Consider the following 15,780-nt stretch of genomic DNA (forward strand, 5'->3'; position numbering starts at 1 on the left):
TCTGGATTAGGTGGCAAGGCTCACATCGATCCTTATCCTGCAGGTCTCGAGCTTCAGATACGAGGCTAGAGGACTGTTTAGGGTGCGTTTTGACTCTAGAGGACTACGCGTGGTCAACGGATAATCAGAACCCTTGTCAAGTTTCGAATATTCCGCGCGGGAGCTGCCTTCAAGCAGAGGTCTCTTTCTACTTGCGTCAAGCAAAATCGCGAATATGGGACGAAAGAAGAGCCGTAAGGCTCAGGCTCAGGACGACGAATCTGATGAAGGCCCAGCTCCATCAGAGATGTCACCAAACACCCGGAAAGAGTATGACAAGATGCAAATTATGACAGTAAGGAAAGCTCTAGTCGCGGCCACATACTTGACGCTGACATATGTCAAAGGCAGATCTTAGTCTTGCGACCGCCGACCACATCAAAACAAGCGATTATCGTCGTCCTACGAAAGCGAATGTCGAGCTCCTCCGTCTCTGTGATGACGAAGGTAGCGCGGAGGCAAAGATTGCTGCAAAGAACAAGAAGCAAACATCCCAATGGCTCAGTACTACACCTGCCAGTTTCCTCCTAAGTTTTCTATCTCTGACATAATCTAGACTGGGGCACTAGTGACGAAGCACGAAAGACCGCACATGGTGAGCGTGTCATTGGAACAGGCAATACTCATCGAGCCGGTCTCGCCCACTCCCTTGCAGAAACCGAGCGGCGAGCTGGTCGTCCATTAACGCTCAACGATACCTATGACGACCGAGGCAGCACCAAACGTTTCAAGCATGGTGCAAGTACCAACGCTGCTAAGAGTACTATCTCGGGTCAACAGTATGTCAATGCACTCTCAGTCCATGCTTATCTGCTTACCATGTCTCTAGAGATCAGCTTCCTAGCCCTGCGCGCAAGACTACCGAAGCGTCGGGCTCGAAGAAGAGAGATCGTACCCGCCCCTTCCAAAATAGACCATGGCCGCCGCCGGCTCTAGAAGGGTCACCTTTTCTGTCAGGATCAGGCCAATCGATGTCCTTTGGAGTGATTCCGACACCACAGCATCCACGCACAAACGTTGGAAACGCATCTCAGATTGGTGCAGCAAACGCTCACACCCGGCGACCCCAATCGGCTACGATCCCATCCTCACGTCTGTCAGCTAGACCTCGAAGCGCAGTTCCTTTAGCCGATGCGTCGACTTTCATGTCACTCGCCACAAACATAATAGCCTCGCGCTCCCAATCAAAGTCTGAGAAATCCTCTGCTGGAGCTGTTTCCTCTGGTAGTGCTGCTCCTATCATGGAAACCCAGGCCAAAACTGAGCAAGAAGACAAAGAATCCGTTGCCGATTTTGGTCACGACGAACCTGGCATCCGGAAAGTTCCTATTGCAGAATTCTCATTCTCCGCCAGTGCCGCACTTGCAGGTACACAGCTATCCACTCATACGGACGGTGCACCTAGCTCTACAGTACTTTCTTCTATCTCCCCGTCGGTCGGAAGCGAGCAACCGGTCAAAGATACCAATATCTTTGAAGCTTCCAAAGCTCTTGTTGGTCTAGGTATTTCAGGCGCAAGTCTCGGAAACATAACATCGACAAAACCTAATGTGCCTCCAAGTCCACTCCCAACAGGCGTGTCCTCGGAGAATAGGAGCCTTCTGGACTCGCCTATTCCTGAAGACATGGGTAGTGCTGTACTTGTCGCCAGTAAGCGCAGAGAGAAGGGTGTCGTTGTCATTGATGGAGTACGGTATATTCCCGAGTCCAGGCTTCTCGCCCTCGAAGAGAGTATCAAAAAAGGCGAAACCTCTCTTCACGACTACCCACGAGAGCCTCAGGCTCATGACGAAGCTGCCTTGATCAAGTCTAAGTTGCAGACTCCGACATTGATGGTCCCCTCCTACGAGCCTGCTAGCACTGTTACAAAGGTTTCCACCAAAGCCGTCAACCCCTTCCAGCCACGAGATCCTGCTCCAGAAGGGACCTCAGATCAAGTGGTTGCACAAGCGGCTGTTTCCCGACCGCTTCAAGTTCCACAAGGTCCGCCACGAACCCTGGACGAAGCACTGGTCGCCGCTGTGAATTCTCCATTGAATGCCATGGGCATACAAGCGCCTGCTAAACCATCCGCCAAGGCCAAGGCCAAAGCTACAAAGCATGCGATTGTCTCGAAATGGGCAGCACCTCCCGGAGAGGATTATGAGCCGCATCCCATGGCCAAGGATATCTCTCAAATGGATCCTGTTGCGTCGGAAACCAGTGACATAAGCAGCCAGGTCAAGCAGCCGGTGCTACAGTCCAAGTCCACAAATGGAGGTCGATCGGGAAAGAAGGTGAAGAACCCCTTTGAAGCCAAGCTGACTGGCCTTGAGTCTGGACCAGGATCTCCTGTCGGGGAAGAAGTGGCCACTGATGCTCTGCGAGACCAACAAAACCCTGTCAAACCGTTCCAGTTTGCGGCGGCAGCATCGCGGCCTCCTTCAAAACGTCAGTACGCCACCCCAGGACCTGGTTACGCTCTTCTTCTGGCTGCTCTAGAACAGAAAACTTCATCACACCCCAACTCCGTTGCAGAAGACGGGAGTGAGGAAGAGGAACTCTGAGTTAGCCACCCACACTTCGGGACGGACTCTCATGTACGAACCTGAGGGTCAGCAAGCCGGTCAGCAAGCATCGCAGATAAAAGATCAGAAGGTTTCGCTTGAGGACAGAAGACAAAGCACCGCACAGGAGACAGAGCCAGAGAGAGATGGCAATTTCAACGTTTCAGCAGATCTGAGTTGGGGGGCCCGTCAAGCATGCACGTTTCCAGTGCTGCAGAAAGGGCGTCTCGGTCTCCTCGTGGTTTCTACTGGTCAACTACCCGAATTTCTCTGTACCCGTCTGTAGTCAGCTAGCTTAACTACCGCGAGAGGCACTCGTGGTCAGAACATGGAATTAATTCAACCAAAAAACGCGCTGCTCGAGTTTGCCTTTTTGTCCGAGATGGATGAATTCAGAAGCCACGCCACTAAATACCTCCTATAGCAGCTTAAAGCATTCAGCAGCTAGGGAAGGTTGTTTTCAAGGCTCAGTGTACTATGAAGCTACGGATCCTTGAGTGCTGCTTGAGACACCATCTACTGAGATCTCTCTTTGCTTCCTCCTCGTTGCGTCGTGATCTTGGCCTTTTTCGCCCTTGAACGTATCGGCGTTGCTAGTCATTGTGCATGAACATTAAGGTCATCGCATTTGTTCCACGGTAATCATCAACGGAGAGCAGACTTCACTCTTTCCTCCACGTCTGCTCCGGCTCGTTGTCTGACCATACTAACCACCCAGTCTTGCTGTGCTTTGCGAGGGAGCGTTTTCAGCCTAGACACATACAAGCTTAGTGTTTCCGGCTTCGATTGGAGATCACTTAGACCAGAGGTGATCAGCCAACGCTGTAGACGCTGCGGGTCGGCGAAGGTGGATTCATCAGATGTCGCACCCGAGGGACCACTGCTTGAACCTGCACCTGCCGATGCCGTAGGCGGTGTCGGAGCCGGTTGGACCCTTGCAGAACGAGACGTGATGTCTTCGCTTTCTGAGTCCGAGTCTACGTGCCGCAGCACAGCGCCCCCGGTTGGCTGGTGACTTGAATGCGAAGGTCGATCTTCGTTCTCATCATCATCTTCCTCGACCATAGCAGCCCGCGGATTACGAAACACCGACGCAGGCTGAGATGGCTCGTTGTCGTCTGACAAGGGTTCCAACTCAGGCATGCTATCCTCGTCCTCTTCGTTGACCTCAGAGTTCTCCTGATCAGCATCTTGGTAGTAATCCCATCCCCCGACCATACCGAGACCAGCAGCCGTCACAGGCTCATTGGAAGGACCGTTGTGGCCGTCGAGTTCAAGCTGTAAGACTTGCTGCACGAGCTCCGGCGATAGGTCCTCGCCAAGTAGTTGTTGGAATTCCTGCAAAGCAGCCTGACCATCGGACTCACCGTTTACGTCGTTAGGACCTGCGGGAGTCTGAAACCATTGCATTAATCGTGTAAGGAGGCCTCCTGTGGCGCCAGCAGTGGCACCAGCGGCATTGAAGATGGCCTGCAATGGGCCTTCAGCACCTTGTGCACCGGCTGGAGCACGTACGACGAAGCCATCTGCGTCGGATGTTGGGGGAGGTAAGACATCGTAGGAAGAGGTAGGCCTGGAGGTGAAGGATCGTGGTAAGAGGGAGATGAGTGAGGGTATTTCGAGCAACATGATGTGGCGAGCTTCCTCTAATGAGATCTCTAGCTTTGGAGCAGGCGCTGCCGCAGATATGGCATCGCTGTAATGCGACAACGTCTCTGCCACTTCAACAAGCAGACTTATGGTCTCTGGAGTGTTCCAGAGGTCTTTGGCACGTGTCACGTAGAGCTGCGTGTGCAGTTTCTCAGCATCAGTGGATGGTAGTTTTGCCCACAAGGATTTTGGCAGAGGTGAGACGTCCAGCGCAGTTGCTAATGCAGACAGGATATAAGGGTACTTGTGCATAGCGACGGCCAATTGTCTTCTTGCATCTTGGGGCTTTCCTGATCGGAGATATGCCAGAGACAAAGAGATCTGAATATTAGCAAGGAAATCCCATGCCTGACCATAAGCGTCGTCCGAACAAATCTCTATCAGCTGGTCATGCTGGCGACCTCTCAGTGCGAGTTGATCGATCATAAGGGTAACTCCGTACGGGTCGGTAATGGGGTTCAGTTGAAGAAGAATCTTACTCCACTCAAACGCCGTCCGCCATGTGCCTCTCATCTCAAGGTTCTTAACGTACCGCCATATTGCCAAGTAGAGTTCTCGGTTGGCCGGCTTATCGAACGGTATCCGTGCGACACCTGTTCTTAGCGAGGCTGGAAAAGAGCTGTGTACCGACTTGCCGAAAGAGAATAAGGCCCGCTCCAACAGGTCCCCGGAGACAGCGTGATCACCTTGGTGTTTGGCGATTTCCGATACCTGGAGTAGAGTAGCGATGTGATAGGGATACATCGACAGCAGACCTATCATCCGTTGCGGATCCATAGATTCAACCGCCATGCGAAACTGTAATTGAGTTTCCTGGTAGAGTGTATTGTGCATGATGTTGTAGGTTTTCTCGAACGAGGTCGTTTTCAGATCGTGCCTCGAGTCGTTGACGTACTCCATGCTCAATCCACCACTTGTGGCCAATGGCCATTCTTCTCTGCCTTGCACGAAAATATTCCTTCGGTGAGCAAGTGCGCCCAACTCTTTACCTCTGCTTCCAACACAATATCGGCCTGTAAGCGCAGTTGCCAAGTCAACTCCGCCTTGGAGATTCTGATCGCGGCGCCGCTGCTGGCGTGAATTGGCTCTAGACTCTTGTGTCTCTAGAGCAATGCTCCCAAAAAGACTTTTCATTTCATTCACAGGGTTGAGATTCTTTTCGTCTATCGCGAGTAACTTAGTCGCCCGGGCCTCCCAGGTTGGGGTTTCATCTTCAGTGGCGGTAGTCGCCCGGGCCTCCTTGATTGCCAACTCCTTGAGAGCTCGATCGACTTCATCTCCTGATTCGTCTTGCTGTATGGTGGATTCAATGTTCTTGGTCTTCGGCTTGCTCTTCCCTTTGCCTTTCTTCTTCTTCTTTTTAGACTTTGAGGACGATGGGGGAGGTGTAGTTTCTGCGGGCACTGCGGGTTGTGAGGCGGGCAAATCTTCTTCTGGCTCGTCCTCGTTATTCTCAGCATCTTCTAGCATGTCGAATGCATTGACTGGACGATTGGAGCTGGTTAGCAGATCATCCTCTTCCTCCGACTCCTCGGCCTCTTCGTATGCCCTTTTGGCCGCTTCGATTTGTCGCTGGAGTTCTTGCTCACGCTGGAGTTTTCGTAAGGCTCTGGAAGACATAGTCGTGGCTCAGCGGTATGAACGATTGTCTATGAACTGGACAAGTAAACTGTGACTCTGCAAGATTACTGAGAGGGATAATAAACAAACGGAGGAAATTTGTGGAGGGGACAAAGTCCTCGATATTTACTTTGCAAGGGAGATATGACGCATCCTCTCTCCAATAACTTTTTTAGGTGAGGCTCGCGGGGTGGAAAGAGCCCTTACTAGTCCCGGTAAAAGGCCGCCTAATCCAGCCTCCAGTTGGCTGGACTCTTGCTAATCAGAGCCTAAGGTAGCTACTCCTTAGGCCTATCACTAGCCACACCAGCCTCTGCTTAAGTAACACAGCATACGGTAATAATAACGTTCGCCTCGTAGACGGCGCAGGCAATGATGATGCTTTGAACGTCGCCAGTGTCCTTGCTGATATCCATCGTCGCTCCCTTTGCACGCACCCTTTTCTCCCATGTCGTCGCCCTCATATCCCTGACCTGAACCGCCCCAATGCGTCGAGCAGCCGTTTTCGCTCTTCGTACTGCTCGACGCTCTGCTTTTCGCAAGTTCGTCCCTAAGTCGATCTTGTCGGCCCCAGGCAATGCAGCACCTGTATCTGCCTCCTCCAACGCGGTGATACGGAGATATAGCACCTCTCGTCAGCCATTGCAGGCTTCTATGCGTCTTCCAAAAATCCCAATCGCTTTTGTCGGGACGCTTGGAGCCATATCCGCATGGTATGCATATCGAGGTGATGGCCCAGAACAACTTCTGCGAAATCCGACCGCACCATTATCAGCTCAATCGATGAGAAGTCTGAGCACCAAACCAGACATTACCTCGCCAACATCAGAGCCCACCAGTCTTGCCTCAGTAACTGCAGGTCAAGAACCCAATCGCAAGGCATTGGTCGTCGACAACGATCAATTTTTCACAGGCGCAATTGTGGGCGAAGGACCACTAGCAAAAGACACGGATGACTACGGGAGGAAGGTTCTCGAGATGATGACCCCAGAGCAAGCCACCGAGAAACTACGGAAAAACGAGCAGTCGTATCTTGTTGGCCGAGGACGTGGCGTGGTCCGATATGATGTCGTCCAACTACCGAGCAATGACCCCATTGAGGATGACCACTCTGAAAAGATAGTAGAGGTTCCTAGTTCTGTTGCTGCGACAGATGGTGCTGCCTCATCAGACTGGATGTTTTGGGGTGTTTTTGATGGTCACTCGGGCTGGACGACTTCAGCCAAACTGCGTCAGGTGCTGATCTCGTTTGCTGCACGCGAACTGAATAGCACCTACAAGGCCGCATTGGCTGATGCTAAATCGCCCTTCCCTCCTCCGGCTGCTATTGACCAAGCTTTGAAGTCGGCTTTTGTCAAGTTGGATAACGAAATTTGTCTCGATAGCGTCAGCAAGCTAAGCAAAAACCCGAGCAAGCGTCTGGCCGCTGAGATCCTCGCCCCCGCCCTTTCTGGCTCCTGCGCCTTGCTCTCCTTTTATGACTCCAGAAGCAAAACCCTCCGCGTGGCCTGCACTGGTGATAGTAGAGCGGTTCTTGGACGACGCAACACACAAACCGGCAAATGGTTCGCGACTCCATTGTCCGAGGATCAAACCGGCTCCAATCCCAACGAAGAAGCTCGAATGCGTGCTGAACATCCCGGTGAAGAGCACGTTATTCGCGCCGGCCGCGTTCTGGGTAATCTGGAACCTACCCGGGCCTTTGGCGACGCATTCTACAAATGGTCCCGCGACACACAGGATCGAGTCAAGAGACATTTTTTCGGCCGCACACCACACCCGTTGCTCAAGACACCTCCGTACGTTACGGCGGAACCCGTCGTAACTAGCACATCGATCGAGCCGTCCAAGGGTGACTTCGTGGTGATGGCGACTGACGGCCTGTGGGAAATGCTTACCAACGAAGAAGTCGTTGGTCTCGTGGGCCAGTGGATCGAGCAGCAGAACAAACAAGCCAGCAAGTCATCCAACAACACCGCATGGTTGACGAGCTGGTTTAAATCTTCATCTCCAGGTGCGCTCCCAGTTGAAAAAGGGGGGAATATGGACAAGACTGGACGCATCGACAACGGTAAAGCTGGGAGTGGCGAGAAGCCCATTCGCCAACAACAATGGGACGTCAAGAGTGAGAATAATGGACGATTTGTTGTCGAGGACAAGAATGCTGCGACACATCTGGTCAGGAACGCGCTTGGTGGAAAGGACAGAGACATGGTATGTGCGTTGTTGACGTTACCGAGCCCGTACAGCCGACGATACAGGGACGATTTGACGGTCGAGGTGATTTTCTTTGGAGAAGGAGAAGATACTGGTGCCGTTGTGGTCAATTCAGAAGCTACCGCAAAGAATGATGGAGAAGGTCTGAAAGCAAAGTTGTAAATCACACAATGGAGAATAAACATGAAGTTTCAATATCCACTGCACTATCTCAGCTCACGCCGAGTGACCAGCTACGGCAATCCGTCCGATGCGACGAGTCCGAAGTTAGAAGGGCAGTTCTGAATGAAACAGTGTGGGTTGTGTAGGTTGTATATTTCGGTTCACATCATGTCGTTTTCTAGTCATACAGTCCAAGGAGATGGATAGAGAAGAAAGCCGGCGCAGGGAAGACTGCAAGAGCTCTGATCACTGTGCCATAACCGCAGGGGTAACAATTCAAGTCCTCATCCTATTTCGACTCTTTCTATGGCCTCTCATAATCTGGTCGCGTATATGGTCTTAGGTATCCTTGACATAGACCAATCCGTTTCTATACCTGTCCAATTGCATAGAAACCGATTGATATATCCCCCGTCGATTGGTATACCGATAATTGAACGACATGTTCACGAAGAGACGGACTGACTATCAATGGGCTTCGCATTGGCATAGCATTGTCCAGGTGCAAGCTCGATCCACCAGTGTGACGTCCGCTTCGATAACAACGGCTCATTGCCTTTCCCTAGGATTTCCGAACCAGGAGACCACCAGAGTCAAGGCAATGACTACCCACTATGCATCTGGCGCGGAGCCGTGCCTCGTCGTGAGAGCACGCCAATGCCATAGTAAATAACAGCCCCATTTGGAAATGTTCTCCTGACTGACTGTATTATGGAGCCTGGCTCTGAGCATTGAGAGGTTACGGTGGGGTCTTTGGAGATTCTTAGAATGCAGCTCGATTTAGAAGGCAACCTCTGCCGTGTCGTGCAAACATCGAATGCCGGTTTGGTGACAGAGAAACTTCCCATCTAGATTCCTTGCTGCTCAGGTATTCCGGGGTGCCTCTTTCTGACCTTTGAGTGCTGGAACTCTGGTCTCCAAAACTTCCATTGACTTGTTGATGCCAAGGACATATCTCACGAAGGGACGCTGTGCCATTTGCATTCCAACGCTTCCGATCATGTAGAGGACGACGGCGGAAGGCATCTCACCCCTGATAATCAAATAGCCGAAAATGAAAGGGCTGGCAGCAAATAACTGGGACACCATGAGAATCCAGACTTCGCGGGTCCTGGTCCACCCCTGATCCATGCCTACGATCTTGCTCTGTCTTTGCTTGATGTCTTTCCCGAGCATCTGCCAGACACTGGCCCCCGACAAAGCGGCAAATGTCAACGGCAGCACCCAGGTATGGTCAAATTGAACCAGGTCAGGCAGCCAAAGAAAGCTTTCGTTTGCCAGGCCTGGTTCAGTATGAATTACGCTGGTTTGCGCTTCTTCACCTGACTTTGTGAAGAGACTGAGCAGTGTTCTATCATCGCCTGCCATGTTTCTGATAACTTGGGCATTGATGAACCAGATGGGGAGGAAGGAGAACTGCAGAGCAAGTCGTGCCTGCCAGCTCATGTAGGGAGTGTTTTGCTTGATTTCTTTGAGCTTGGTGCGAAGGTGCGCTTGTACCCATGACTCTGCCAGTTTAGCCGATTGCTCGGTTCCATGAGGGTTCTTCATCCTGGCCCGATCTTGATATGCCCTCCGCCATCCCTTGAGCACGCCGGCTACTTTTTGTTCTTGCTTATTGGCTTTATTGGTGACGTAGAGAATCGGAAGCCACGCGAGGCGAAACACCACGGCCGTGAGAGGGATCGAGAGACCCCATGATAGTCCACTCAGACTGTGAACTTGCTGAAAGGTGGCTTCGGAGAGTTGAAGGACTTCTGCGAGAAGATAGTTCGGTCGGGAGGCATGGAATTGCCTCGGGCTCAGGGCTTGGAGCCCGCAGTGTCGTGGAGAGGAGCGAGCTCGATATCTGAGCGAGGAACTAGGAAGACATCGTACAGGGTGCCGTAATGACATTTGCAGCAAGATCAATGCTCGTCAAAGAGCATTGAAGAAACCCATGCACATGCTGGTACAAGTCGTGATCAGGGAAGTTACTGCGGAGAAAATTGGCTAGAGAAATACTGTACATCTCCGATTCCCCGACTGATGGAATGCGCATTGCATGGTCAACAATTTGCGTGCCTCTTCCTCTTCAATCTGGTATCTCTCTGTGGCTTGCGCTGAATAAGTCGGAGAAGGTATGTGTCTATATCAGCTCATTCTATTGTGCAACTACATCTCTCTCATTTGCCCTTTCGACCAGCCCTCGAGGTAGTCAGTCCATGTGTACGCTGGTAGTGGGACTGGGATCTAAAGCGGCGCGGCCCTCGAAAGCGTACACGTGAAGAATTGAGCTGATTTCAGTCGCCGCTTTCTGGGCGCTAGAGTGGTACGTCATTGTTGGCTGGATCAATGAGGATACATTTGCCTGGCCTCACGATCCCCCTGTCGCCTAAGTCACTTTCTTCTATCCAGCTTCGCACCAACAGTCGTCGTGGAAACAATGTCCGCTGTTGAGCTTTATTGCAAACAGCAGTAATGGGGACTTCATTTATGGTAGCAGCTTTGGCGGTGGCGCCTCTCTTACCGCTACTCGGACTGCTGATCATCAAGGTCTCACTCAGGAGCCTTGGGCAGGCTTTGCAGATCAGCGGGCAGGGTCGACGAACTGCCATCGTATCTCGAGTTCAGAGAGACCGAGATGCCGTTCGCGAAAGCCAGGGTGCCGAACACGTGAGCGAAGACGGCTGGGAGACGGTCGAAAAGGCCGGCAGTGCAGAAAATGGTGGTAAAGCCACGCAGGACGATTGGGACGGGGTCGTTGGCTTCTTTCATCCATTCTGGTGAGTATTTTTAAGCCAATTGCTAGAATCTTCAAGTTGTTGATATCCGTTTCAGCAATGCTGGGGGAGGTGGTGAGAGAGTCCTATGGGCTGCCATAGCAGCGACCCAGACACGGTGGCCGAATGCAGTTTGCGCCGTTTACACAGGCGACCATGACATCGACCGGAGTGTTGTTGTCCGAACAGTCAAAAGTCGATTCGGCATCACCCTGCAAGAACACTCTCTGGTCTTTCTGTACTTGTCTAGTCGACGCTACGTTCTTGCGAGCACCTGGCCGCATTTTACTTTGCTAGGACAGTCTCTGGGATCTCTCATACTCGCTTACGATGCGTTCCAGCTTCTTGTTCCCGATATATTCATAGACACAATGGGATATGCGTTTGCCGTGGCGATGTGCAAACTCTTGTTTCCACAGGTGCCGACCGCCGCTTACGTGCATTATCCGACCATTTCCACCGACATGTTGGACAGTCTCAACGACACAACCGGTCAACGTGGCATCCACTCCGGCGCCGGCGCCGGGTGGAAAGGGAGAGGTAAACGACTATACTGGCATGCTTTTGCGTGGCTTTATGGCTGGGTTGGCGGGCATATCGACGTGGTCATGTGCAATTCCACGTGGACACAAGGCCACATCAAAAAGCTCTGGGGTACGAAGAGCAAATCAACCTCGTTCGCCCCTATTGTATATCCTCCTTGTCCTGTCGAAGAGCTAGAAAAAAAGATCGAGGTCACGCCGGAAAGCGAGAGACGAAGAGAGGATATCGTCCTCTACATTGCACAGTTCCGACCGGAGAAAAATCATTCTCTGATCCTGCGAGCATTCGCCAAGTTCTACCATCAGGCCCCCCCCGAGGGCAAGCCGAAGCTTATCTTGATTGGGTCGGTTCGAAGCAACACTCCCGATGAGAAGCACATCTACAATTTACGACTAGAGGCGAGAGAACTGAAGATCACAGACGCAACCGTCTTCATTTGTGATGCCCCTTTTTCGGTGATACTCGAATACCTCCAAAAATCGAGCATCTCCACCAATGGCATGTATTCGGAGCATTTCGGTATTGGCAATGTTGAGGGACTTGCTGCTGGTCTGATACCCGTGGTCCACAACAGCGGTGGTCCCAAGCTCGACATTGTCGTGCCGTACCAAGGCAAAGAAATTGGATATCACGCTGAGACAGACGAAGAGTTTGCGGCGGCTTTTGCCCTAGTGGCCGCACTTGATCCTCAAGAGCGCTTCGCCATGCGACAACGAGGTCGAGCAAGTACATCACGCTTCACCGAGGAAGTTTTCGCCAGAAAGTGGATTGAGGAGATGGAGATATTGATAAAGATGACTTCGGCAAAGACAAAGACCTAGCAGGTCGTTCATCGCGCGATGTTCTTGAGCGTGTCTTCTGTATTGTAGAATGTTGATACCCCTGTTCTGATTCCTGGTTGCACTACTCGACTTTGCCTCAAGTTCGCGCTGAAACGTGGCTCAGACCTTCCGAGCCACTTTGGTGCTGATTCGCCCTTGGTCCACGCGCCACGCAGCCTTGACCTATCGTTCCTCCTCAAAATCTATATCTGTTAGGCTGACCAGGCATACAGGGGCTCATTCTGCCTCCTCCGTTAGGTGCGATGTTAAGTCAGCTGATACAATCCTGTCCAGCACAACATACATCCATGCTTGGCGCCTGTAGCTGCTTGTCTGAACAAGAGAACCTCGAACGTTGTCATTGACCCATTGAAATGGAGCGTACGACATTTACATGATACCAATGTCAAATCAGGCTTCACCTACATGAACATCCCCAAATCACATTCTCGCTATGTCAGTCCGACCAGTGAATCCATCTTTTGAAATTGGAGGGTCCGTCTTCAACAGCCTCAATGCGCTCCGCAGCCTCATCGCCGCAACCAGCGAAGACGATGTCCACACGCAGGCGGTGCTAGCCGTTGAACAGCTTGGTGCGTGTGTCCCGGTCTCCCCTGAACGTATCGACGAGGCGGTGAATGCCCTCGGTGGTCAAACTTCTATCCCTGTTCAGAATCTGAAAGCCTCGATTGGTATCACCTCAGGCGGGTTGTGCATGGTAATGCGGCAATCCACCCCTCTGCTCCAGTTCTTTGTGTTGTGTGCTGCCTGCAAAGTGACGCTCCTGGATGAAGAATGCGGCAATCTGATGTTTGAAATGCTCAAGACTTCCAAAGTACTGGCAAAGCTTCCGTGTTCTGCGGTCCAAATTACCCGCATGATCAGCCAAGTCTCTGGCCAGGCAGGCCTTGTCGCTCCAGTCGACATGATGCATGAGGTCGCGTCAGCTGTCGACGAGCGAGGTCCCACCCCTGACATTTTCCGAAGAATGGAAGTCAATGTCCTGGCGGAAATGCTAATAGCGCTATTTGAACAAATTAGAGATGAAACTGTCGACGGAATCACGCTTGTCGGCCATCAGAATTGCGTCTGGCTTGCTTCGTCTCTCCTCTGGCTCTTCGGGGACAGATCATGTTTGACCATCGATGACACCGTCATCAAAGGCGACGTTGGAGCCAAATTATGTATCCACATCGAGCCAGTCAAGGATATACCTTGGAATATGCAAGTTTTCAGGAAAAGTGAAGATCCAACCGAGTTTGTCTTCGAAATATCTTCCGACGAGTCTGATTCCCTTGGCCAGATTCCTATTCGATCCTTGAAATCATTTCTGGGTCAGTATTACTGGAGCGCGTTTGAGAGCGCAACAATGCGCAGAGAAGCCGCCATCGCCTCGGGGAAAGTCGCGCAAACTCTCATACTGGCCATTTCGCAGCGCGGACTATTGTATCTTGAGTGTGCAGATTGCAGAGCACCGACATACTGCAACAAAGCATCGCTGGCCGATGTTGCTCACACCCTCTGGCTTGCAAAGGTCGAACGAATAGTCATAGACTATGGATGGAGCGCTGAAGATGGAGCTAGTTTTGATCCCGGTTTACTCGCAGCCATACTAAAAGTGGTGGACGACTGGCGTCGTGGAATTCCACTGTCAATGGTGAATGTTGAGGACGTTGTGTCACCCATCAAACATCTATGCCGGAATTTTATCCTTTCTTGCATTTCCGAAGCCGGAGTCGAGACCGACTACGTCCTTGATCCTGCTTTGTACGTGGCCGCGGATGCTGCTGTCACATGCACCACCTTCTTCGAAAGAGGGAGTCGGTTCATCAAGCCCCTCGACCATGAGATACTCGAGTTTGCCGACTTCACAGTGGCTAATGTCCTTTCAGGCGGATTGGAAGTTTCAGACTTCCGAAAGCACGCCTTCAGGCAATTGCTTCCTGGTCTCGATACTTGGCATGACTGTGATCTTGTGGTAGCCAGGGACGGATACGTCGCTGGAATGGATATCCTGTGGACAGAGAGCGCTGGCCATCCAGATGCATTGAAAATTCGAATGCAACTAGGCCAAATCAAAAAGGACCAGGTGCTTTACAGTTCGATCCGCGAAGCCCCATTCGTCTCCAGGGCCTTGAACCTTTCTACAGTGCCGGCTTTCGATGCTGTGAAAGGCTTCGTCATGCCAGAAGTTGGCTGGCAGCATCCGATCAAGGACAGGCTGTACTCATTCGATACCTTTGCCTCGACCAACGGCACGCGGCTTGAACTCAAGCACTACATGAGGTACACTGACAGTCTGACCAAATCGGCGCAGCGGCGAAAGGCGTCCTGGGTCAGTGCGATCGACGTTTTGGCAACCGCCACACATCTGGACCTCGAGTCTCAAATGACGGCGTCGCTGAGCAATACTCTCAATATGCGATTGACGCGGCAGCTCTTGGGCAATGTTTACTGGGCTGATCCCTTCTCTGAGCCTAACCTGGACCGTGGAATGCGGATTCTAATTCGGGCTGGGCCGGTTTACAACAAAGTAAAGATCTTTGGCGCAGGAATCTGTAATGAAGCCCAACATAAAGTATGCTGTCAAATCTTCATACGACATCGAAGCCCTCTGTTGCAATGTATTGAGCGAGCTGAGTCTGCCAGGTTGCGCGACGATTGCTCGTGGGTAATCGTGGATTAAAGTGTCTCCCGAACCAAACCCATCAATCGGAGGAACTCGTCTTTGTCCAACAGCCTTCGTTGCTCCATATTCTTCCTCTGAGCTACACGCAGGTTTCGAATGGTTGTGATAATATACACATACTCATAGGTTGAAAGCCCGCACTGGTTCTATCTTTGTTGTCTTTTATTTTTGTTCTCATGTTAAAGGCAACGCGGCAGGAGACAGTCATCAATCATAAATCTACGGTACGGCAGCAAGTGGTCCAAAAGAGGGTCCTTCGTCCGTATTGTCATTGCGAAGGGACCGTTGGTCTTTCGCCCATGTTCACCAGGTCTGTCATGGCATAGTGGACCGAGAATTGCCCTCCATCCTCCAACAGCGACAACGCCCCGGAAATCGCTGTGTGTGACAGCGCCAGTGACCAGCAGAAGCGCCATTAAACACCATAACAAGTTTTTCAATTCCGGTAAATGGATGATCTGCTTACTGCGATGGCAAGAATGGTGGACAATGACAACTTTTCAGAGGGCACTGGGTTCATTGCCAGGGGGGTGCGATGAGGAGGATCGATGAAATCGAGAGGCACATCCTCCGTGTGCGGCGGCTTTTCCGCCGATACCTCGATCATTTGGCCAGTGATATGCTTTGTCTCAATATCCATGATGCAGAGAGGGACCCTAGGTGAAAGGAGTAGGTCAGATCTGCGTGAAGCATTCCCATCTCAACGTGTTTCATGACTGCCTTATAGCGAA

General features: G+C 51.7%; 6 protein-coding genes across 6 annotated transcripts; 4 read left to right on the forward strand and 2 right to left on the reverse strand.

Annotated features, from left to right (window-relative positions):
* Positions 1–214: 214 nt before the first annotated feature.
* Positions 215–2,585, forward strand: PV08_02905 (uncharacterized protein; the record flags this gene model as incomplete). Its single annotated transcript, XM_016377262.1, has 4 exons — positions 215–334; positions 387–543; positions 596–818; positions 869–2,585. The coding sequence occupies 4 exons, from the start codon at positions 215–217 to the stop codon at positions 2,583–2,585; spliced, it is 2,217 nt and encodes a 738-aa protein (XP_016238832.1).
* A 645-nt stretch (positions 2,586–3,230) lies between these two features.
* Positions 3,231–5,855, reverse strand: PV08_02906 (uncharacterized protein; the record flags this gene model as incomplete). Its single annotated transcript, XM_016377263.1, has 1 exon — positions 3,231–5,855. The coding sequence occupies one exon, from the start codon at positions 5,853–5,855 to the stop codon at positions 3,231–3,233; it is 2,625 nt and encodes an 874-aa protein (XP_016238833.1).
* A 486-nt stretch (positions 5,856–6,341) lies between these two features.
* PV08_02907 (uncharacterized protein) lies at positions 6,342–8,234 on the forward strand (the record flags this gene model as incomplete). The annotated part of the gene is made up of 1 exon (XM_016377264.1): positions 6,342–8,234. The coding sequence occupies one exon, from the start codon at positions 6,342–6,344 to the stop codon at positions 8,232–8,234; it is 1,893 nt and encodes a 630-aa protein (XP_016238834.1).
* Positions 8,235–9,098: 864 nt separating this feature from the next.
* Positions 9,099–10,130, reverse strand: PV08_02908 (uncharacterized protein; the record flags this gene model as incomplete). Its single annotated transcript, XM_016377265.1, has 1 exon — positions 9,099–10,130. One exon carries the CDS (start codon positions 10,128–10,130, stop codon positions 9,099–9,101), a length of 1,032 nt encoding a protein of 343 aa, XP_016238835.1.
* Positions 10,131–10,694: 564 nt separating this feature from the next.
* Positions 10,695–12,360, forward strand: PV08_02909 (uncharacterized protein; the record flags this gene model as incomplete). Its single annotated transcript, XM_016377266.1, has 2 exons — positions 10,695–10,999; positions 11,055–12,360. 2 exons carry the CDS (start codon positions 10,695–10,697, stop codon positions 12,358–12,360), a joined length of 1,611 nt encoding a protein of 536 aa, XP_016238836.1.
* A 454-nt stretch (positions 12,361–12,814) lies between these two features.
* On the forward strand, positions 12,815–15,046 carry PV08_02910 (uncharacterized protein; the record flags this gene model as incomplete). The annotated part of the gene is made up of 1 exon (XM_016377267.1): positions 12,815–15,046. The coding sequence occupies one exon, from the start codon at positions 12,815–12,817 to the stop codon at positions 15,044–15,046; it is 2,232 nt and encodes a 743-aa protein (XP_016238837.1).
* Positions 15,047–15,780: the final 734 nt, after the last annotated feature.

The sequence above is a fragment of the Exophiala spinifera genome (assembly GCF_000836115.1).
Source record: "Exophiala spinifera strain CBS 89968 unplaced genomic scaffold supercont1.2, whole genome shotgun sequence".
Taxonomy (NCBI): Eukaryota; Fungi; Ascomycota; class Eurotiomycetes; order Chaetothyriales; family Herpotrichiellaceae; genus Exophiala; species Exophiala spinifera.